This window comes from Lepisma saccharinum, chromosome 1, assembly GCF_977018435.1.
Source record: "Lepisma saccharinum chromosome 1, izLepSacc3.1, whole genome shotgun sequence".
Taxonomy (NCBI): Eukaryota; Metazoa; Arthropoda; class Insecta; order Zygentoma; family Lepismatidae; genus Lepisma; species Lepisma saccharinum.
In genome coordinates, this window is record NC_139229.1 from 161077478 (window position 1) to 161101205 (window position 23728).

A 23728-nucleotide genomic window follows, 5' to 3' on the forward strand; every position below is an offset into this window, starting at 1 on the left:
GATGAAGGGACATTTACAAAGAACACCAATGCCCTGACCGGTATTCGAACCCTGGAGCTCTGGCATCAAAGGGAGCTGTGCTAACACTCCACAATGGAGGTCGGTGTAATTTCTTGAATTTCTAGTTCAAATTTTAATTTATTTAATTACCTTCATCTTCAATATTAAAGTTTTTTTTCCTTTGACAATATCTGTTGAAATAGCAGAGATCAGGAAGACAGAAGCAAATGTAAAATGAGAATTAACATAGAATTGGTTTGTAAATGTTGTTCAGATTTCCCTGTTTCTCGTGCATTTTCAGATGTATTTTCTCTACTTTCCTTTTCAGTACGTAATTTGTGAACCCAGAATTCTGTTTCCTGAGAAATTTCCCTGTCGCAAACAACACAGCTCCTACGATACAAAGGCCACCGGGGAAGAATGGCAGAAGAGGGTGCCAAGGGAACGGCAAAGGCTCTGGGGTAGAGAGTGCGACCGATGGACTCTCTCCAGAAGGAGGTTACCCTTGCCAAGGAATCACCGCACCTGAGAAGCAGTGTTTCCTTCCCCTCCCTCCCGTCAAGGGATTTTAAAGGGAGCTGGTGGAATCCCACCCTGATGTCACCAGATTCCACCAGCTGGAGAAAAAGCCTCACGGACATTCCGCGGCAAACTGTTGAAAACATTTGCGTGCTGGAAGCAAAGAAATATGTCAATCAAAGATTGGTTCGGAAGAATATTGCGAAGAAATAAAAAACAACTTTTTAAAAAATTATAGCCGGGTCATCTCCGATTACCTAGGTGACCCAGAGTATATGCTGCTGTAGGTGATACAATGCACACTATTGAGAAAACGGCCCAGTCCAAGTGACAGCAGCATGTGGAGCTTGTTGTGTCACTAGTATCACTTGTCACTTCAGTCCAAAACTTCCCCTAACATTACAGGTAATATAAAATTACAAGATGCATTGATACTCAGTAGCAACACTTCCATTCTATTAACAATAATCAGCTAAACAGGAATGTTTTCTTTTGTTTTTAAAATTTTCTACACAGGTTTTTGAAACATAAAGTATCTTTTGAATGTTTTCCTCAAGGTACCTAGAGAATTCATCCAACATTTAGTATAACCTAAATTTTTATGGTAATACAATGATTTGCATGTTTCATGATTAATTATTAGTTGATCATCATAGTGCAAGCTGCATTAGCTCAGTCAATAGGGTGTCTGACTACCATGCAAGAGACCTGGGTTCAATCCCCAGTGGGGGAGAACCGGGATTTTTTCCACCTGTTCAAGCGGCTCCAGTGCCCACACAGAGTCGTATAAAGTGGGTACTTGGAGGAAACTCTGGAGGGTAAAGGCAGCCAGGGGCATGGTGCTGATCACATCACCCCCACCTTCGGCAGTGATCAAGAAAGTGTGGGGCTCTAACCCTACACCCCCTATATGCCTTCATGGCATGGTGCATAGCACAAGGGTGCACTGTACCTCTTTTTTTTTTATCATCATAGTTATAATGTAATGATTATTTTCTAACTATTTTTCCAACGTTCACAATGATTTACAATTCATACATACTAAATTTGATCCACTAAAATTAATAGGAATTTTTACATCAATGACACACGTAGATTTAATCCTTAAATCAAAATCATCATTTCCATTACACCAAATAGTTGTAAACTGAAGGGTCAGGGGGGAAAAAAATGTAAGTCAATTTTCTGTTTTAAGCGAGGTAGTGGTGTTCTCTCAATCCAATGTGAAGAGAGGAATGGCTGACAGGTATGAAATGGGGGAAAGAAGCATATAATTCATTACCAACTTGCTTCCTCTCTTCAAAAGAACACTACTACCTCGCTTAAAACAGAAAATTGACTTACCTGGTTCTTTCCACTGACGCTTCAACTGCAAAGCACATAGAAATCTAAATAACCTGTTTAATGTCAATATAAAAATATCTCTTCATAAAATATCACCAAAAGATTTCATGGTTGTCATGGTAAATGCACAAACAAATGATCTCCATCCTAGATGCCACACCTTTGATAATGAAGGCAGTGGTTCTTCAAAATTAATCAGAAAACCAATTAAAACTACAATGTCGAGATACAGAACTTCACCTATGCAATCACAAAAACAGTTTGAAAATAATACAGATTAGGAAACAAAAACATATTTAAAACATCCAGAGATTCTGAATCTATCATTAAATAAAAGAAATGAAAAGAGAGATTGGGCAAATCTTAAACATCCTGCCATAGATAAGTTATATATAAATATAGAAAGGGTGTCAGCCAGAAAAGGGTGCCATGTAAAGATTTGAAAATGAGCTGATGCACCATTTTACTCATGCATAGCTGAATGGTTAGCATTCTTGACTTTTGGATGAGGAACCTGGTTTCATATCCAGAAACAACTCCAAAATCTTGCCAATAATGCAGCATCATGAGAATAACTGAGGAGCTACTTGAAAAGAAGAAGTAGCAAGTTCTAGTTTAGAAATCTAGAACTCGATTAGCTTACCACATGTCTAGAGGCCAGCATAGTCTGCCTTTTACCTACCCACTGCCCACTTGCACGCGATAACAGGTTTACCTGCTCGCCTGCCCATGGCAACGAGTCGACTTGCGTCTTTACCCGGGTTCTTGGTCTTCAAGGCACTCTGCGCTTACAAGGTACCTGGGCATTAAACAAGACCCGGGCGCCTGCAAAACCTGCAGGAAGGAAACAGCCCTCCGGCAGCATGTCGCTCCAGGTGTTTCATCACCACGTGGACGGCTGCAGCCAGTGTTGCCTACTTACGTAGCTACTAAATCCTACGAAGTCCTAGGAGGAGCTTCTTCTCCAAGGAGAATTTATATACTTAGCGATTTCAGTTCAGCGTAAGTAGTTTTTATCTTATTGCCAGGAAATGCACGCAATATTACAGTTTCATTTATCTAAATGAATGATCGAGCAAACAAAAATCTCCTCACTGAAAACTAATTGTTTTTCATTGCATGGTGCCTTAACCAGGCACGCAGTGGCGCAACCAGAGGGGGCATTCGGAATTCATTTATCATGCACTTTCTTTCTTTCAAAAATAGTTTGTGTGCTTGTTTTCCATTATTTGCTAATGTGAAATTGACGTGTTGAAAAAAAATATTTCTAATCCTCTGTTTCAACACAAATGCGTGAGAACCGACTTCTACCCCCTTTTTGCGTGACTTATGAGGATAATAATGCTTTTCATGCTACTTTATTACTATTATTGTGATTGTTGTTGTTGTTACGTTTATCCAAGTACTTGCCCCCCCTCCAAACGAGGGTAACGGCAATGCCCCTGGCTGGCTACGGCTCTGGTGTTCGCAGTAGAACAGTGTGTTGTTTGACTCGCGACCTCAGCGTCGAACGTGACATGTTTCAGTCCTGCCCTATATCACTATATATACATATATTGGTTATTTACGACATATACTTATGGATCCTGTGCCACGGAAAACCTATTTCAATGTGTGTGTGGGGGGGAGGGGGGGTAGCAACATTCGTAAATCTCATTTCATTGGTGATGTGGCTTACGAAGCTTTGAGTTCCCTTTTTTAAGTAGTGATAATCTATTGCAGTTGGCAACACTGCAGAACGGTGTGGGCCCGGTGCAGTTTCTACTCGAAGCAACTACGTCATGCAGAGGGAGGGGTCTGCAGTTGATGGAAAGAACGAACTGAGACCTACTAGGTATCGTAAGACTGCGGGTACCCGGCGGGTCTACAATGCCTGCCTGGAACGATCTGGGCAGTTGGGCATACAAGCTGCTCAAGCGAGGATGTTGCGCAGGTTGCATGGCATTTCAGGAGCGATGTCTCGCGAACGGGTCTGCTCCAGGTCTTGTGCAGGCCTCTGCACATGTCACCCAAAAAAAGCAACTCACTAGGCCTTGGGTATCAGGAGAGTTTAATTTAGATTTAGAAGAGTAACAAATAAACAAATCATTTAATTCTATACTCACTGGTTTATGTTTAATAACTGATTTCAGCTCTTTTCTTAATTCAACTTGTCTCTGAACCAAATATTTTGAACGTGGCCACATCTTTCGGGGTATTGTCTTTTTACTAAAACCTGGAATAAATTAATACATAAACAAACATACAAAAATGTAAAGATTTCACACTAATAACCAGAACAGTTGATTGCAAAATCCCATATGATTAAAGAATACAGTAATTCACAAAGATGATTCAAACATTACGTAAAGCAAGCCAGAACTGTGCCCTAAGATTAGTAAGAGAGTTACATAACAAAGCAAGCATGTAATGGAATTTAATCTCACCTTGTTCCTTCTGTACAGCTTTAGGAGTTTTTATGTATTCGATATCTGGAAGAATTCCTCTGTCAGGATCTGTAATTGTTGCACAAATAGAACTTTCTCCTAGAATATGTTTATCGCGTATTTTGGCTGGCAGCTTGAAGAAATTAATATCCTCCTGGCATATGGAAAAATATTTTGGTTAATGTACTGGAAGGTTCAATAACCTCAAACAAATGTTTAAAACATATCCTGTACTCCTCATAAGTTGGTTTGCTAGGGTGATACAGTGGAACCTTGATTTTACAGTTTTCAGGGAACCAAGTTGAAAAAACTTAAAATGCATGAAAATAAACAACCGAGGATTTTTTTTTATAACATTTTGCTTTGTTGGGACCATCAAGATTGTATAATGCAAGAAAATGTAAAATAGAGGAACGTAAAATCGGGGTTCCACCGTATTACAAACGATCCATCGCAATTAATGTTAACTTTATGCTCAGATAGGCTAATCACGACTGGAGATACAGTTAAAAGTAAGATCTGAACCACCATGAAATGTGCCAGCACTGGGAATGGGACCTGGTACTCCTTGATTGCAAGTTGACAGCAATAGCTGTTATGCTATTGGAGTGGCCAACAACTGAAATGAACTCACTATGAAATCATGCAAAATTAATCGCAGGCACCACAAATGTGTTGCTAGGTTAAGTTCAACTGAGAATTAATCTCCATGGTGGAACAGCTATTTGGAAGCCAAGGCTTACTAGCCACTATGTGCCTCCACCGGGTATTGAACCCGGGACCCCTTGATTACAAGGTGGTGACGCTACCACTGTGCCATCGAGAGGGCCATCTGGCTATCTACGCTAGACTACTATTCCTTTGAAATAGGTCTGATTGATTGAATGATTTGCTTTATTTTACTTACCTTCTTGTGCCACTTTTGGCTAATTTGCGAAGATGGGGATGAGTGATGATATGATGAAATTGATGAATGGACACTCACAAACTTCCATGCCCAGGCCGGGATTCGGACCGGCGTAGTGGCATCGTAGCATGATGTGCTAACCACTTCGCCACGTAGGCTGGCTAAATAGGTCTAATTGTCCTCTGAATGTAGTCAATACCAAAATGTTCGGGTTCTCTCTGAGAATATAGATTCCAGTGACCCAACTATTATGTCAACGACTAAAGCCTAAGTTTAAAGTTTCCCTACATGTTGAAAACTGCGAGCAGTTCAAGAAAGTGCTTTTGACATTATTTTTATTCTAACATTGTGGAAAGTAAGCAAATAATATACAGGGTGTCATTTTAATGGCACCCATGGACCACAGATTTGTATACAACTTTTCTCAGTAACATTTTTCTCGTTGGTGCGTCGATTCGACGCTAGAGCCGTTCAAAAATGACTGTTTTGCCATCTGGATGCTAGCAACCCAACACAACATTTGATCGTATCTGTGACGTCATTTCCTGCGGCGAAACAGCACATGGCAGGGTTGCAAGTAACACGCAAATTTTGTGAAAAATGACAAACTACCAACCACATTATTAGCTGTAAAACGAAGGGAGAAATGCGTCCAGTAGACCGAACATCATAGTCTACCAGCCAGAAGATCAACAGTCATCTCAGGGGAAGGGGAAAGTGAAACAACGATATGAGAAATGGTAAAAAAAGTATTCAAAATGAAGTGTCAATATCGGATTTTGTCTCAACCTACATGTCAAATATCAACAATACATTTTATTAGACTTGCAGCTTACATGTGCCTGTTTACGCCCAGCTACATGTCCAATATTTGCAAATCTCGTTGCAAGGTTGATATCTACAGGTTTGTGTCCAGATGCCTTGTGGTACTTTTGTGCTGATAACGGAAGTATCCGAGGTTCACGTTGTTACATTATGGCTAAAACACGTACAACCACAGTAACAATCTAATTATGAATCAGTAGCGAATATACTGCCCTGTTCACAGTTGCAAACTATTACATGTGTATCTGGTGCATAGATAAACACAGTTGTTGGAGAGCTTGTATTACTACTACTTATATCCCTGTTTTTTCAACCATTTTTGTCACTTGTCTCATAATGCCCTGAATATACATTATATTATGTGTTGCTTACCTTTGGAATTTTGAGTTCTTTCATTTTTATTTTGTCATCTGTTCAGTGTGTCACATACAACTCGTATCAGAAGGACGAAGTGGATAAGACTAAATTGTAGATGCCAACTTGGTAACTACATTTGCAAATATTTGTCATGTAAGCTGAGACAAAATTCGATATGACCACTTCTACTTGAATTCTATTTTCTTTCTAACATTTTTGTATCGTTTGTTTACTTCCTGTTAGGTTACAGAACGTGTTTTCTCGTTTTGTTTTACGGTACAATACTGTGGCTGCTTGTAGCTATGTCATTTTTCACAGAATATGTGTTCCTGGCAACCCTGGAATGCATCACTTCACGACGGGATATGACGTCACAAATGCAATCAAATGTTGTGTGTGGTTGCCAGCATTCAGGCGGGCCTCCCCCATGGCACAGTGGTTGCGTCATTGCCTTGTAATCAAGGGGTCCCGGGTTCGATACCCGGTGGAGGCACAAGTGGTTCGGATCCCACTTTAAACTGTAGGTCCAGTCCCGATTAGCCTTACTGTGCATAAAGTGGACTTAAAACACCAACTCAAACCAAGCCAGCATTCAGGCGGCAAAACAGTCTTTTTTGAACGACTGTAGCACTGAAACGATGCACCAACGAAAAAAATGTTACTGAGAAAAGTTGTTTGTTTTGATGTCCTCTACACGTTTCCGTAGTCTGTGGGCGCCATTAAAATGACACCCTGTATATTTATAACTAACTTCAAGAATTGCAACGGTATGTATACATCTTGCATATAATTATTTGATCAAATGATACCACAGTTGTGGAAACCTTAAATGTCAGGTACTTGTAGAAATTTTAGTGAAAAATGCAGAGTATTTGATTTGATTTGATTTATTTTACTTTGCTTCTTGTGCCACTTTTGGCTAATTTGCAAAGATGGGGATGGGTGATGATATGATGAAATTGACACTCACAAACATCCATGGCCAGACCAGGATTCTAACCCGTGACCACTGGCATTGTAGCACGATGTGCTAACCACTCCATCATGGAGGCTGGCAAAAATGCAGAGTATGAATGATGAACTGATAAAATGGATGATGGGACAAACGCAAAGAAACATCCATGCCAGAGACTTTTGACTTTGTAGCAAGTTACACTAATCACTTTGCCACGAAGGCCAGCAGTGTGTGTCAAATGTAACTCAGGTAAATCAGGTACTGTATTTGGTTCAGTAGTTCGATCCACATTAATGAATTACATCGTATGAGTGCTTTTTCACCATTTTTCTACAAACTAGCAGAAAAAAATACATATGGAAATGTTAACAGCAATAAACCAAACTGATCTAACCCCAAATACAGTGGTGGCCAAAAGTCTGGAAAATCATCAAAATTTTCATTATTCATACTTTTTATTTCTCTTACACTTAATACAATTGATGAAATTTTAAACTTTATTTTTAAAATGTATACTATAAGATTACTTGAACAAATATAGATACAAATTATCATAATTTCCATACTCTAGTATTTTGTAGCATGTCGTTTGTTTTCTAACACTTCCAATATCCGTTTGGACATAGAGTGTACCAAGCGTTGACAGTAATCTGGCGTAATTTCAGTGACCCATACTTCCTTGATATTTTGTACCAGGTCATTGTATGACGTTGGGAACTTCTCGGAGACCTTCATCTTCATGATGGACCATGCATTTTCTATGATGTTTAGATCTGGTGAACTGCCTGGCAATGGATGGAGCAACTGGTAGTCGCGCGAGGTTAACCAAGATTTCACTTTCTTTGTACCGTGGCAAGTAGCTCCATCTTGTTGAAAATAAGTACACTGCACTGATGAATGTCCATAACAGCTGGAAGCTTCTGTTGAAGGATCTGTAGATAGTACACCTCTCCATTTATGGTAGTGTTCCTTGGTATTATCCATAGTGATCCACGTCCATTTGCAGAAATACAACCCCAGACCATCACTTTTTCTGCTTGCCTCACAGTAGGGTCGACATAACGTTGGTCATACCTTTTGTTTTTGGGGCATCTTACATATTTATTATAATGGAAAAACTGAGTAAATGTTGATTCATTAGAAAACATCACTAATTTCCAGTCCTCTGCTATCCAAGCCATGTAACGACGACAAAATTTTATACGATCAGTGATATTCTTTTATGATAGTTTCGGCTCCTTTGCTGGAGTGTAGGATTTCAGACCTGCATCAAACAGTCTACGTCTAATGGTTCGGCAACTCGGTTTGTTGATGTCTTCTGGAAGATTTGATCTTATTTTAGCAGAAGTAGTTTTGGGAGATTGCATAATCTAACAATTGCTGTGTCTGTTCGATCAGACGTAACATGTGGCCTGCAATTTCATGTGCGAGACTTGAATGAACTGATTTCTTGAATTCTATTGTGTTTTTGTGATAAGTACTTGGAACTATCTTGAATTGGGCTGCAATTTCGGATTTTGACTTACTCTCTTGATGCAATATGCTGATCTTGGCCCTGGTCTCTGGGCTCAGTTTAGATCCCTTTTTGCTTCTTGCCAACATTATTCCTGAAAACACAGGTGCAGGTGATGAAAATACACACTAGCTAACACACTAGCACTAGTTTATATTTGTATAATAAATTAGAAGAGTTCAAAAACACAGACACACAAAAAAATAAAAGGAAGTCTCTCCTTCCACTTTCAATTTTCAAATCTCACTAACAAGTGTTCAGAATACAGCTGTACTGTACCTTCTCAATTCACACATATCCACTGTTTCGCGACAACAATCACTGGTATTTATCAAGCAACAATGTGCTGACAGTAACAACAAATAAAGCCAAAAATGTTGCAACAGAAACTTCAACAATGCACTGAATAATACCCTTATAATATTGTTCACTACATCAGAATAAGCTTTGAAGTCATTGATAAAATTATATATAGTTAAATGAGAAACCAACCTTTGCAGCAGAAGAAGAAGAAGAAAAATGTAATATTATTTACAGAAACCATTGATATAATACCCTGCCCCTTCTATGAATGTGTAGGCTAATAGAAAACAAAAGAATAGAAGGACATATAAAATTTATTTGTATGTGGAAGCCAAAAAAGAGATTTCGTAAAGCATTTTCCAGACTTTTGGCCACCACTGTACATACATACATACACACACACACACAAAATACTAACATAATCAAATTAAAATGGCCTAAAAGTACCACATAAAATCAATAAATAATTTGCTATAACATATCTCTGTGAACACAAAACATACATAGTTCATAAGAAGAAAAGCCTTCATAAATACTACAGGGGGAATTGTTAATTTTAAAAACTGATGTAAGAGCTGCTTCTGCATGTATTGTAATATTCTTATCAGTGGGCAGACTATCACAGAAACATTGTAATTTCTTATACATTATTAAATAACATTTTTCTCCTCCATCTACTTACATAAGTTTTTCCAGGAGGTAAAATAAATTTTGTTCGATAAATTTCTTCTTTCTCCTTTTTCAGATCAAAATCATCCTCAAATCTGTTCATGAGCAAAGATGATGGTGTAGAGTTTAACCTCTCTGAAAAATAAATGAAAAGTTTTAATCTCTTTTAAATCATCTATCGCATAACATCCTGGTTGTAGTGCCACATTATTTTACAAGCAGTAACTGCTATGTTCAAAGTTTAACATTTCAAACTCTGTGTATTATCTACGAGGAGGGACAGTCAAGTAAAAACCTTAATTTGTTTTTTGTTTATTATCTAATAGATTTTTGCATGTATGGTTGCACAAGTCTGCTGCATTTTAGCATAGACCCATTGCTGACTCACATATATGATCAAGTCTGAATTATTGTCTGTATACGACAAGAAGAAGAATCTTTGTGGAGTCACTTATGAGCCACCACAAAGGTCTTTCCACCCATCTGCTTGTGGACTGAGGCCATTGTCAAACTTCCTCCTCTGTTTGTATGCTTGCTGGTGAATTTTCATTTGCCGAAGAATATAAGTTTTTGACTTCTGGTGACAAGAAACCACTGGACTTCACTGGTGCAAGTGTATGGAGGAGGCACCATCTTTAAAATGACAAAAATGGCTTGTTGAAGCTCGCCTGATCAGTGTTTCAGCCCTCTGGTCGTTTTGTAAAATAACAGTTGATCCATGATGTAAATTTGACTTGTACACAGTCTGTTTATTCTATAATGTTTATCGGACTATTTAGGTTGTCTTTCATTTGACTCTCCATCTTATATTGAACTTTTATGTGATACCAGCAACTTTGAATATATTCCTAGCTGTTCTCTGAGGCAGAGTGGTAAACATAATGTCCTACGAAGCCAGAGGTCTCAGGTTTGATACCTAGGAAAGGCATGAATATTGTGCTTGTACCAACACCATCTCATCATTCATTCTTATCATTAAGATTAATTCAAGAGTAGGATTGCCATACACCACAGATTTTCTGGGACAGTCCTGGAAAGGTATCATTCGTCCTGGTGTCCGGACAAGTTTCTTCGGAATGTACTAATGACACGGAATAAGGTGGGATGCAGAAATGATTAAGACTATACTTTGATTAACATTATTTATATATATATATGTGGACGTAATTCTGAAATGCTTACTTTACAAAATAATCCAACTGATTGAGTTGTCTAGGATGCGAAATCTAGATGGGCGAGCAGATGAATACGCAACACATCCGTAATCGAGCTTCGACCTGATGAGTGCATGGTACAGGCAAAGCAGTACCATCCTATCAGCACCCCAAGAAGTATGAGATAAAACACGTAAAAGGTTGAGAACTCGAAGACAAGAGAACTTAAAATGGCGAAGGTGAGGTAGCCATGTTAATTTCTTGTCGAAAATGAGGCCTAGGAAGCAGACCTCATTCACAAAGTGCAGGGGAGATTTCGACATGTACAGGTCAGGATCAAAATGACATGTACGCTGACGACAAAAGTGGACACAGACGAATTTCTCGGATGAGATAGTGAAACCTGTTTGGGAGGACAACTCAACCAAATGGTTTATTGTTAGTTGGAGTTGATGAGAAGCTGTCGTGAGATTCCGTGAGCGACAAAAGATCGTGAGGTCGTCTACATATAGGAGACCATGTACAGGGGCAACAATGTTTGCTATAACACTGTTCCCTGCTATGGCAAACAGAGTAACACTAAGTGTGCTGCCTGGTGGGACACCATTCTCTTGTTCATGAAGATCCGAAAAGAAGTTCCCAACATGTAGGCGGAAAGAACGATCTGATAAAAAGGTCTGAATAAAGTACGCCATATGGCCACGGATGCCCCAAGAATGAAGCTGCTTGATGATGCCGAAGTGTCACGTTGTGTCATAGGCCTTTTGGAGGCCAAAGAAAACTGCTAGTAAATGTTCGTTGTTGAGGAATGCATCCTGAATATGTGATTCCAGCTGAACCAGATGGTCCAGTGTGGAACGGTTGGAGCAAAAACCACATTGAAAATTGCTTATCAAGGAGTTTTCCTCCAAAAATTAGGGGAGACGTTTGTTGACCATGTGTTCCATCAACTTGCACACACAGCTAGTTAAGGCAATAGGCCTGTAACTCGAGGCTGTGGTGCGCTCTTTGCCTGGTTTCACGATGGAAACAATAATAGCCTCCTTCCAGAATACGGGAAATAGGTCCTCCAACCAAAGCCTGTTGAACACCGTGAGAAGGAAATTTTTGGCTCTACTGGGCAGATGATGTAGCATCTCGTAGTGGATCCTGTCCGCTCCAGGAGCTGTGTTCTTCGAATGCCGAAGTGCCTGATCGAACTCCCATTCGGTGAATGGAGAATTGTATGGCTCGGTGTTATGACTTCGAAAAACTAGAGGACGTCGTTCCTGACGGTCCTTCTCACGATGGAAACATGGCTGGTAATTTTCCGAACTGGAAGCTTCAGAAAACTGTGTGGCCAGGATATTTGATATGTCTCCAGTATCTGTATACAATGTCCCGTCGTGCTCCAGAGCACTCAGAGGAGTCGATGCACCCCTTGGATGTGACGTACTTTGGTCCAAACAGCTTTCGACGAAGCCTGCTTTGTCAGGGAAGACACGTATTGGACCCAGGATGCCTTCTTACTGGCTCGAATGAGTCACGGGCATGCTTGATGCGAAACTGCTCGAGGTTTGCGGCACTGTGGTTCCTGTTGAACTGATCTAGGGCACGATTGTGGTCCTTGATGGCTGCACTTATCCCCGCAGTCCACCAGGGGACTGGGCATCGCCTCACAAGTCCACTGGGATGTGGAATGGAGGAACGTGCATAATCGAGGATGCGTGACACGAAGATATCAAGGGCGTCGATTGCTGGCAGAGTCGACGCAAGATCGGTATTAAGATCCACTGCATGCTCAAAGGCACCCCAGTCAGCACATCTGAGATGCCAGTGAGGGAGAGTGCTGGAGATGTTTGAAGTTGAGTAAAAGACGGAAATGATCGCTCCCACAGAGATCAGTGTGGACACTCCAAGAGGTGGTAGGAGCAAGGCTGGGACTGCAGAAGGACAAGTCCAAACCAGAGTACGTGCCTGATGACAGACTGAAATATGTGGGAGTTCCATTATTCAGCAACGCTAAACCTGATGCCTCATGAAATTGATCGACAATTTGACACCGGGTCTCTGTACACACGGAGCCCCATAAATGATGATAAGAATTAAAATCACCCAAAATAACCATAGGAGACGGGAGTTGCTTCAATACAGAGAGGAGGTCCTCAAAAGAGAATCGTTCCTCCCTTGTGATATATACACAACACACACTTATTGGCTGTGGTAGAGAAACCCGCACAGCAACAGCTTGGAGGGGGGTGGTGAGAAAGATTGGCGTTGAGTGGATGGAATGTCGAACACTGATTGCAACACCACCGTGAGCACGACGACCCTCAGGAACTTTGTCGGTGCGGTAAAATGTGTATCCGTTAAGAATCACTGATTCATTTGGGCAAAAATGTGTCTCTTGGAGACATATGATGGCAGGGTCAAATTCGGATATTAAAATTTGCAGTTCCTCGAGATGCGTACGGAAACCGTTAAGGTTCCATTGGAGACAGGAGGCCATGATGTAAGATTTAGCGTGACCTTCTAAGGCATACTCTATTCAATATCCCTGTCACCTTCGTACATTCCTCAACCGCGGCATCGTCCTCTATCATGTCCTCGGGTAAGGACAGAGAGGGTGAAGGGGATGGGGAAGGAGGGGTGGTGATGGGTGGTTTCAGTGCCCGCCAGGCAGCTTTTAGCTGCACCTTGAGTTTCAGGGTGGTGGCTGCCACCCTGACTGGAGAGCTAGTAGACTTCATAAAATATTCTTTATTATCAACCTGCTTAATTTCTTCTCTGTGGAGCGAGTAGTGGTTGCTAGTTTCCTCGGAGCGGGGCGAGCTACTCTGGGAATCGTTGTTGTCTGGGTGGGCACGTCACTGGTTTGGACGCCAATACTGCGACGGATAAGAGCATTAGAAGCAGCTGTAGAGAATGGCACAGGTAAAATAGTGTGTACACTGTCACGGAGACGTCGTTTTGCTTCACCGGCAGAGATTTTCTCTGTCACAACCAACTCTCCTATATTCTTTTCCTCTTGGAAAGTGGGACCAGATGAACATGGCTCTGTCCCATGATTGGGCTGACTCCATTTGCCACAAATAGCAGTAGTGGCCTTGCAAGAAGGCTGAGTGTGCCCAAAGTGCTGGCATTTGAAACACCACATCGGGTTCGGAATGTACGTCCGGACATGGAGGTTGTAATAACCAGCCCGTACCTCATCCGGGAGAGTGGTCGTGTTAAAGGTGAGAATGAGCGAAGCTGTCGGTACAAGTTCTCCGGATTTTTTGGTCTTTATTCGCTGCACTGCTGTCACATGTTGATCGGAGAGCTCTTCAAGGATTTCTTCTTCTGTGCAGTTCAAGAGATCCCATTGGCGTACAATGCCTTTACAATTGTTCAGTTGATGGTGAGGTTCAACCTGAACAGGAAAGTCGCCCAAGGTTGTAAGCTTAAGAAGGAGGTTAGTCTGGCAATCTGTACTTGTCTGGATGAGAAGGCTATCGTTGCGCAGTTTTTTGATGCCAGGGACATCACTTCCAGCGGCATAGTCGACTTGCTTCTTTATAAGGAATGGTGACAGGTCCTTTAATGATTTAGCTCCATTTCTCTTCGTGTTTGTACATTCATCAGTACTCTCTTTCTTTTCTACAATGCTTATTACAAGGTAACGTGGCACTGACGTGACGTTCCCTGTCTATTCCAATAAACTCGTCGGGCTCAAAGGCCTCCGACACTTTGAGGGTTTCCCCCCGTTAAAAGGTGATTTAGTTCCCATAAACTGTAAGATTTTAAGTGGAGGGTCCATAAATTGTCGCCTCGACATGCCCTCTATGCCGAGGAAGGCCTACCCCCAAAAATGAAGGGTACACAAAGACCAAGCCTAAATCCCTGTGGCCACGTTCGCGACTGCAACTACCCCTGCAGCCAATACTGTTCCATCGGCACGTGCAACTCACACCTTGGGATAGGTTTTTTTTATCGAGGTTGTCTCCTCTAGCAGGACCCTTAGTTATAGGGAGGTCAATGAGATGGAGATGAATGATGTGATGGAATGCTGAAAACGTGAGATATAGATGTGAAGAATGGGTGAAATGGTGAGATTAAAATGGCCTTCCTACTAAGCCCCCTCGCTCCGTCAAGGCAGTCCTACATGGAGGGGGTCGGTGAAATGAAGAAAAAGATTGTTCAGCACTAGTATACTAGACATGGGAATTGTTTAGAGTGGGTGTTTTCGCTATGAACAGATGAGCTAAATGAACTGGAAATAGATACTGATTTTCAAGTCTCACTTTTCTACATCATCATGTGTCCAGTTTTATAAATCAATTTCCAAGAATAGAAATTAGCTTGAAAAATCCACACCAATGAGAAATATAGAAATGCACGAAAACAATATGACTGAGACGAAGAAGTCTGTCTATGTCTACTTAACATAGATTTTCATAATTTATTAATTATCGTATTTGCCGGCTTATAAGATGCATCAGTGCATAAGACGAACCCCTTTTTTGTGCACATTTTTTTATGAAAAAGGTCTATAACTGAATATGATAATTAATTTACAGTATTTCAAATATAATGTAATATGTAGGTCTACTTTCTACAAATAATTTAACTAATCTAACTAGGAAAGAATACATTTTAATCTTCTTGGTCACATCAAAAAGAAGCGAGAAAGAAATCGTGTAACTCAAAACAGAGAAAATTGCCAGAAATGAAGGTAATCAAAAACTGAGAGACACATCCCGTTTTTCATATCTTTTTTTAAAGGAAAAAAAGTGCATCTTATACGCCGGCAAATACGGTATATATTCCTACACATGAATCTATTATGCAGAAAGTCTTGAATTTTTGTGACTTTTGTTGCAAAAACGTGACTTCTAAAATTAGGCAACAAAGCTGAAGATGTGTTTTAATTTTCCTCCGCATCCTTGAAAATCGTTTCTGAAATAGCTTACCATCTTTGGAATCCTACAGTAGTGTCAGCGTATAGTCCATAATAAATACAGTGTTCAGGACATACATACTACTTTGTTGAGTCCATCTTCTTTCTCCAAACAGGCTTACAGTTAACAGCATCCCGGATATTCACTTATGAAATATAGCAATCCTATCCAAGAGGTAGAAAAGAAAGGCAGTCAGTAGCGTAGCATCCTAATATGCCCATACGCCCGGCGTTCCCTGATTTAAAATTTTAAAAATGCGTAAATGCTGTAAATATAAAGTAATTATATATACTAATTTTATATAAATGTTTGAGCATAATGGCATTATAAAAGCTATTTTTCGCGATCCGTCTACAACGCTCCACTAACAGCTCTCCTTGTAGCATTTCTCTAATGTCTTTGCTTGCCGGACGCCAGCTAGGTTTGGCATACAGGACCATGCCTGCCTGTAGGCAGAGAGAAGGAGGGAAAGCTTGTGGCTTGGATCTCTACAGCACGGGCGAAATGCTCTCGCCATACGCGGGCGTACGGAGACCTGATTGGTTCTAGGGGCCATGTGACCTTTCCTGCCTTCCGATTCAAGGCGCTGTACTTCCGATGCAGACGACAGAAGTAGAATTCCTACCCGGTTTTTCGCGCTCGTGCTTCTGCTCATGCTGTGTGATGCTACAATAAGCAATATTGACTGACGTATCTTTCTTTAATGACCACTGCATCGTGAAATTTATCGCAAGAACAGTGAAGTGCATTAAAAACTAAAAGAACAAAAAAGTTTTTGTCAAACAAGTTGATAAAGTCCTCGTGGTAGAAGTTCAGCCTCTGGCTGCTCTACCACATAACCCACAAAACTATTTATTTAAAAGAAATATTTTTTTGTTAGTATCTAACTGCCTAATATTGTGCCAGTGGAAATGTTTAGCATTCGTTTCAAAACTCTTAACATCGTATGATCTCTTGACAAAATTATTTTAAAATGTTTATCAGCATTCTCAAGATACAATAAACAGTGGTCTGAAACTGAATTACTACTAATAGGCACTGTTACGTCAGTAGAGTGTACGATTGTTGGATCATCCACCCCCCCCCCCCCCCTTTCGTGTCAGTGTGTTTTGCACAGCGTGAGAGGTTTCCGGTTCGAATCCCGAGCCTACGCATGTTTGTTCTTTGTGAGTGTCTCTTCATGAACTTCATCAATATCATCACTCATATTCATATTTGCGATTAGCCAAAAGTGATAGAAAGCGAAGTAAAATAAACCAAATCATTCAATAGTTCTATCATCCACAACAATGAAGTCTACTGTTGTTCTAAAGGCGCTTGTGATTGAGGTAGGTTTTTTAATTACTTTCGTCATGCCGAAAGGTTTCCTTGATTATAAAATACTGTTTTGCTACACATGTGTTACGTGTGGAGCAAAATACTCCGAATGCTGTGCGGTGTTTCTGACTTGAGCAATCTAGTTAAAAATGGTATAAAACATTTGTTGCGCACTGAGGCATCTTATTTTCTAGATAAAACAAGCATGGATCATGTTTTATCGGAACCCAGCTGACTTCATGTAATAAACACAATGAGATTGTGATTTTAAATAGACAATACATATGTCGGCTAATTCCATAAGTAAACTCTTAAGCAAAAAAAAGGCTTACCCTTCCTTCAAACTTGGCGTTCCCATCCGAAATGCTCATGCTACGCCACTGAAGGCAGTACAGCTACATCAATTTAGAATTGTTCATGTATTTGACATTGAAATGGTTAGAATTGATAATTTTTTAAACATGAAAACATGCCATGGGCAATGTAGAAATCAATGACTACAAGGGCCAAAGTTGCTTTAAACTATACTACTACCACCTTGTGGATGAATTGGTGCTTAAAAGTGACAAAGCATAAAAAGATATAAAAGCAATTACCATTTCACACTTCTATTTTAAATTATTATTATTATTGTTATTGTCGGAACTTTTATTCATTTTTAAGAATATTTCACTACTATTATCACGTCAATTCCTGAATATCTTACTAAATTAATATTTTCTCTGATTTTAAGAGTATAGAGACAGCAGAACTCTTAGAAATTAAATGAAGTGCAGAAATTACTTTACCAGCCAGTCTACTCTGCAATCTCTTTCTAGTTTGTATCCACTTGTGCATTTGCAACAATGCATGATCTGGTTCTGGAGCCTCATCTTGCATAAGCTTGTTGGATAACTGATGAACTTTAGGTAAAACAGCAACTTCCCTTGCTGATTCAGGTGCCACACAAGGCAGTAAACAGGTAGACTTTGCACAAGTTGCAGATAAATCCTGGAAGTAGAATGAATTATTTTGAAGTAAAGGAACAAGGTATAAGGGAGATCATAGATATACTCAAAGATCATGGTCATAACCAGTGGGAAGTAGGGGATCCAGACTTCCCACCTTGCCCTCGAGAACTGGAGCAGATATTAAAGCTATGAAGGCAATAGTATACACCCACAGAGGTGACACTGACAAAAGAGCTACTGTAATGCTGCATAAATAACCCATGGTGCAACAGTCCTTGAAGGCAGGTCCTACCTACCAACTACTGGCCTCACTCTCACATCCCTCAGCACAGATGGGCGATCATTCGACCAGTTACGGGGTGACATATGGTCAGCACAACACACTTCCAATCATTGCTATAGGTTTCCATGGCTGGGTTAGGATACTCATTCGTAGCTCCCAATTTCCTCATGATGGTGGATGGCAATGGGTTCCATACACTGGCTGAAATCTCAAGAGAAAAGTTGTTATGCTACCCCAGGAAACTCAAACCAGCAAGCATCCCATAGCCCAAGCCCAAAGCCTGGTGCCTAAGATGGTACGGGACATTTTTATTATTTAGATACAGTTATTAATAATGGAATGGAATAAATAAATAGTGAATGTATTAGTTCTAACATAATATTACATATTCAAACTCACATGTCTCACAACCTTGAGTTGTGGATCCTTGTGAAAAAATGGGTACCCGAGAGACAAAGGCTCTTCCTCAATACTCCCTTCATGAAGGTCAGAGCTTGAACCCTGGAAACTTAGTATAGACTCACTGTCTTCCGCGGATACATCAGATGTACTATTCTGGAAAATTACAAGGAAAGACAATAATACTTTAGTACATAGTTAAAAGATTATAAAGCCTTTGTGCTCTAATATATTCTTATTTTGAAAATTTGAGGAAAAATAAGAAATTAACATCATTTGTTTAAAGAAAATTTTAGTTTTATAAGAGTAATATCATAAACTATTATTATTATTTTTGTAACAGTCATGTGCTTTTTTCTTAATGCATAAAATACATTAAATAATTACAATTAACACTCGATGTGTGGTGCTGCAGAAAGTGAACAAGTAGATACAATAGATGCTAGGTAGGCCTCGTCACCTTGTAATCAGGGGTCCCGGGTTCAATACCCGGTGGAGGCACAAGTGGTTCGGATTCCACATTAAACTGTAGGTCCAGTCCTGATTAGCCTTTCTGTGCAAAAAGTGGACTTAAAACAACAAGTCAACAATCATCTCGACATTTGAGATGAGACCAGACCCTTTGAGGTTTGTCGAGATGGGACTAAACAAGACCCGAGACAGAATTATGTAAGTCAAAATTACTTTACTGTGTAGCTTTCTCAAACATGCCAAGCAAATATTTTGTTATTGTGATTGCAGAGTAAATTTAAAGTGTGAGCCTGTGCAGCAGCATTTATACAATTAAATGACTGGTACAACCACTTCAAAAATGGCTGTACATCAGCGGAGAGTGATCGGCATTCTGGAAGGTCAACAACAAGCCAGAATGCAGAAAATATTGAGAAAGTGAGGTCCTTGATAATTGAAGATCCTCGTTTGACAGTCTGGGTAATAGCTGATGACATTGGTATTAGCAAATATTATGTGCATTCCATTTTATGGGAGGATTTAGGCATGCACAAGGTAGAAGCAAAACTTGTGCCCAAACTGTTTTGAGGAACAGCGAGAACTTCGACGTGATGTCGCACAAGACATGCTGGAGACTGTCAACAGGGATGCAGAGTTTCTCAACACTGTGATAACTGGAGATGATGATGATGGGCATGACTCCATGTGACTTCTGGCTGTTCCCGAAGCTAAAATCTCCACTGAAAGACTCCCATTTTGACAGCTAAGAGGACATTATGTGCAACGCGATGGCAGAGTTGTGAGATATTCCAAAAGAGGCATTCCAGGAGTGATTCCAGTAATGACAGGCTTGTTGGACTAAGAGTGTCAAAATCCAAGGAGGCTACTTTGAAGGAGATTAGGACATGAACCATTCTAGGCATGACTTTCATTTCCCTGCACAAAGTCGGATACTTTTTAGACAGGCCATGTATAAACACATGCCCCTGATTCAACTGTACACATTAAGCACTATTGAAAGGATTTGGAAACCTGGTTGCAGTCAACAATATTAGAAAATCACCTCAGTTCAATGCACATGCTGATTGGTCACACTCTGTACTCTGAAATTTGTGCAATATATTTGACCAGCAATGGTTCCGAATGTTTAACAATTTTTCGTAAGTTTTATAGTATTGAGAAGTGCTTGAGCATACTGAAAACAATTGTGGAAGTAAGTTTAAAGCTTGGAGATACTAATTAGCATAGTTAAAAGCTTCACTAAGTATTAATTATTGAAGAAGTTAAAATTTGAAAAGTAGCTTGTGCGAGCACTTGTTCTTGGTTCAGGGTCATCACACAGTTCCGGCAAATTTTCGTGCGAGGCCCAAAGGAGGCAAATATTACATGATCAGGTATTGGGAGCATTCATCGACGTTATTTTATTGTAAAGAGTCCTAAACCTAACAACAAAAGCACTTAGGGATGTTTAATTAATGCTAAGAGCCCTAAACCTGACCAACCTAACAACAAAAACATTAACAGACATAATACCCCTTCGAACCCTCACGCACGTGAAGTAGATAGCAGCAGCAGTATGTATGCAGGACGACAATAAACGAATGGCTGGTTACCAACAAAGAAACATATAGGAGTATACTGAATGGAAAAATTGTTCTCCAGAAAACTCGCAGTAAGTAATCACTAAGATTTTCGAGTATATGTTAACACACACATATATAAATCGAACCATGCACAAAATGCATTTGTAGAATGATTATCTCGGAATTACACAATCGGAAGTTGCACCAACCAGACCATGTACAAAATGTGTTTGTAGAATGATTAGTTCGGAATTAACCCATCTCGAACTTGGGCCCACGGTAGTTACATGTAGAAGAATTATAGGATCTGGGTCATGGTGTGTTACGTTATTAAGTCTGGAACATTTTAGAGAAATAAAATCAATTACTATTATTATGAACTAAGCATATGAATTACAGAGCATATACAACAATCTGATGGTGATGTTTTAACTGCATATTATAGTAATTCACTTAATTACCTCTTGATCCATTTTGATGATCGAATCAAAAACTAAAGTGAAATATCTTCATCATTATTATTTATTGGTTGGAATCAATCGTAATTCGTAATGCCGCCATTAGGTGTGTCCATCCAGTACCATTCACCATAGCATCAAGGTTGAGTTTCTTTTCCAGATTTATAGCTCCTACTGGATACTGGATGCAGCGATGATCCTGGCCCAGAGGGAAATTAATACCTTTCTCACGAATGCCACAAACACACACACACACATACACACAAGAGAGAGAGAGAGAGAGAGAGAGAGAGATCTTTTTTAGGAAGATTACGGACGATTTAGGAGGTGTGGAGCAGTGGCGCAGTCTCATGGGAGGTAGGAGTCATTTCCTCTCCAACTTTGGACGGAAGTCGAATCTGGGGGGGGGGGGGGGGGCAAACATTGAAGTAAAAAGAAACAAGGCTAGCAGAATCTAAGAGTAGCAGGACAAAAAGATACTCAAGATGGAATTAGTTTTCATATATCATATTTCTTGCATTTTCTTCCAGACGGCCAAATTCACCTGTAGTGGGGCACAGAGGGGCACCGATTGTCCCCCCGATTTCAAATTTTATGCAAGTAAAAGTACATTTTATAAAATAAAATGTATACTCTCTGGAACGAGCCAACGAAAGCAAGTCTCTGCACAAGTATAATGACTCGAGAGGCCTCGACCAATGAACAAGCGCGAGGAAGTAGGATTGGTGGACGGGGAAAAGGCTGCATTTACCAGCCTTTGCAGCACCTTGTAATGTGCCGCTCCACCCATTAGCTTTCTCCCCTTCTCTACCGTTATGCGCAGCCTTGCTCTCGAGATTCCCGGAATAGAGTATAGACGGTGTTAAAGGCGGAGCTACTGCGGAGCATGCGCACTCGTCTGGTCCCCCTCGAACATCCGGTTACGCTTACGGTGCTATGGACGTTAATATGAAAGGGCAAAGTGGAGATTCTTTTACAAGGAAATAGAGTGTTAGCTGTGTAGCATATGGTTGCACAGTTCGATCGGGAACAAATTTATTGAGTCAATTATCACTTCGTAGGTTTCTGGAGGACGTAGAGAGACGAAACCTGTTGATACAAGCAGAACGAGAAAGGATTTTTAAGACTTGCATTTTGTTACAAGCATGTTGATCGTTTATCTGCGTATTGTGTTGTGGTGAAAAGCACACCTCTTAGTGAGGTTTCAAACCAAAGCGACACGCGACAGCAGTGGTTCGTACTGAAGTGACAAGCGACACAGGCCCATTTAGTCTATAAATAAGCATTTACCACTCGTGGGAAATCAAGTCTCAGGCGGCACAATACACGCCATTGGGAATCTGAGTGACACGTGTAGCTTGTCGTGTCGCTTCGGTTCGAAACATTTCATTGATCACTGAGGATTCACTTTATTTCAAGTGGCACGGAGATTACACACCGAAGCGACAAGCAACAGCCCCTTTACTCTAAAGGAAACAATTCACCTTGCATACGAGTACAACAGAGCGAGGCGACACTATGTATGGTAGCTACTGAGAAAACAACAGTCCAGTCCAAGCGACACGTTAATTTTCTTGTGGTGAATTGGTTCGAAAGGAAGCTTTCAGACTGCAGCGATACGTGTCTCTTGGAAATGAATATGAAAAAATAAACAACACCTTCCGAACGACAAATTGCAGGTGTCGCTTGTCGCTCGGACTGGGTCGTTTTATCAATACCGTGCATTGTGTTGCCCCGGCCTGTTATTTGCGCAAGCGTGACTGGTGAATGGTTTGCTTTAGATCGAATGCTTCTGTGCGAAATCCCGATATCGCTTGTCGATTCAATCTGAAAACTCCCTTGTTGCTTGAAGTAAATTCGTGGAAGTGAAAGTGGCATGCCATATCATAGGTTTTCCCTAAATCCCTCAGGCGGAAAGGCGACGTTGAAAGCACATATATTTATTAGTATTTGTTATGTGTCATTACTTCTGCAGATTTGTTGGCAAAGATTCACTTCAGCATACTTTATAATATAATAATATCACTTGTTTTATAGAATTATCTTTCCCTCACTTTTCCATTTACAAAATAATTAAATATATCTAAACGTTCGTCGTGCGTGTACATGAGATACTTGTATGTACGTAGATTCTGTGGTACGTAGTGTGCTATACAACTGGCGGCCACAAAGACACGTCATATTTTAATAATTTGCTCTGCAGTTGATCATCCGACGGATTCTAGACGTCCACTCCTTCATAGTAGAACTTTAACAAATACCTTTCTTGACTATCGTCGCATAACTGATGAAAGAAAACAAGCGCTCATTTCTTACTTCGTATGCCGGTGAATCTGCACTGGCAACAACGGGGACTGGCCTAAACCGGAAGTTCCGGAGGGACCAGGCAAGACCTCA

The 23728-nt window shown here is 40.4% G+C and overlaps 1 protein-coding gene across 4 annotated transcripts in view; it reads right to left on the bottom strand.

Annotated features, from left to right (window-relative positions):
* Positions 1-21447, bottom strand: part of LOC146003212 (MYCBP-associated protein-like) — a 64578-nt gene extending 43131 nt beyond the window's left edge. For 3 of the 4 annotated variants that reach the window (XR_014443811.1, XR_014443812.1, XM_083141386.1), the window contains exons 1-6: positions 21335-21447; positions 18841-18996; positions 17997-18198; positions 9832-9953; positions 4290-4443; positions 3969-4078 (exon numbers count right to left, since the gene is read on the bottom strand). Coding sequence is in view for 1 of the 4 variants with exons in the window: in XM_083141386.1 (XP_082997512.1) it covers positions 3969-4078; positions 4290-4443; positions 9832-9953; positions 17997-18198; positions 18841-18996; positions 21335-21346 (756 nt within the window). In the remaining 3 variants the exon portion in view is untranslated. Of the gene's footprint in view, positions 1-3968; positions 4079-4289; positions 4444-9831; positions 9954-15903; positions 15937-17996; positions 18199-18840; positions 18997-21334 lie in introns of those variants that run through there. The other variant, XR_014443813.1, reaches the window with a different exon arrangement.
* Positions 21448-23728: the final 2281 nt, after the last annotated feature.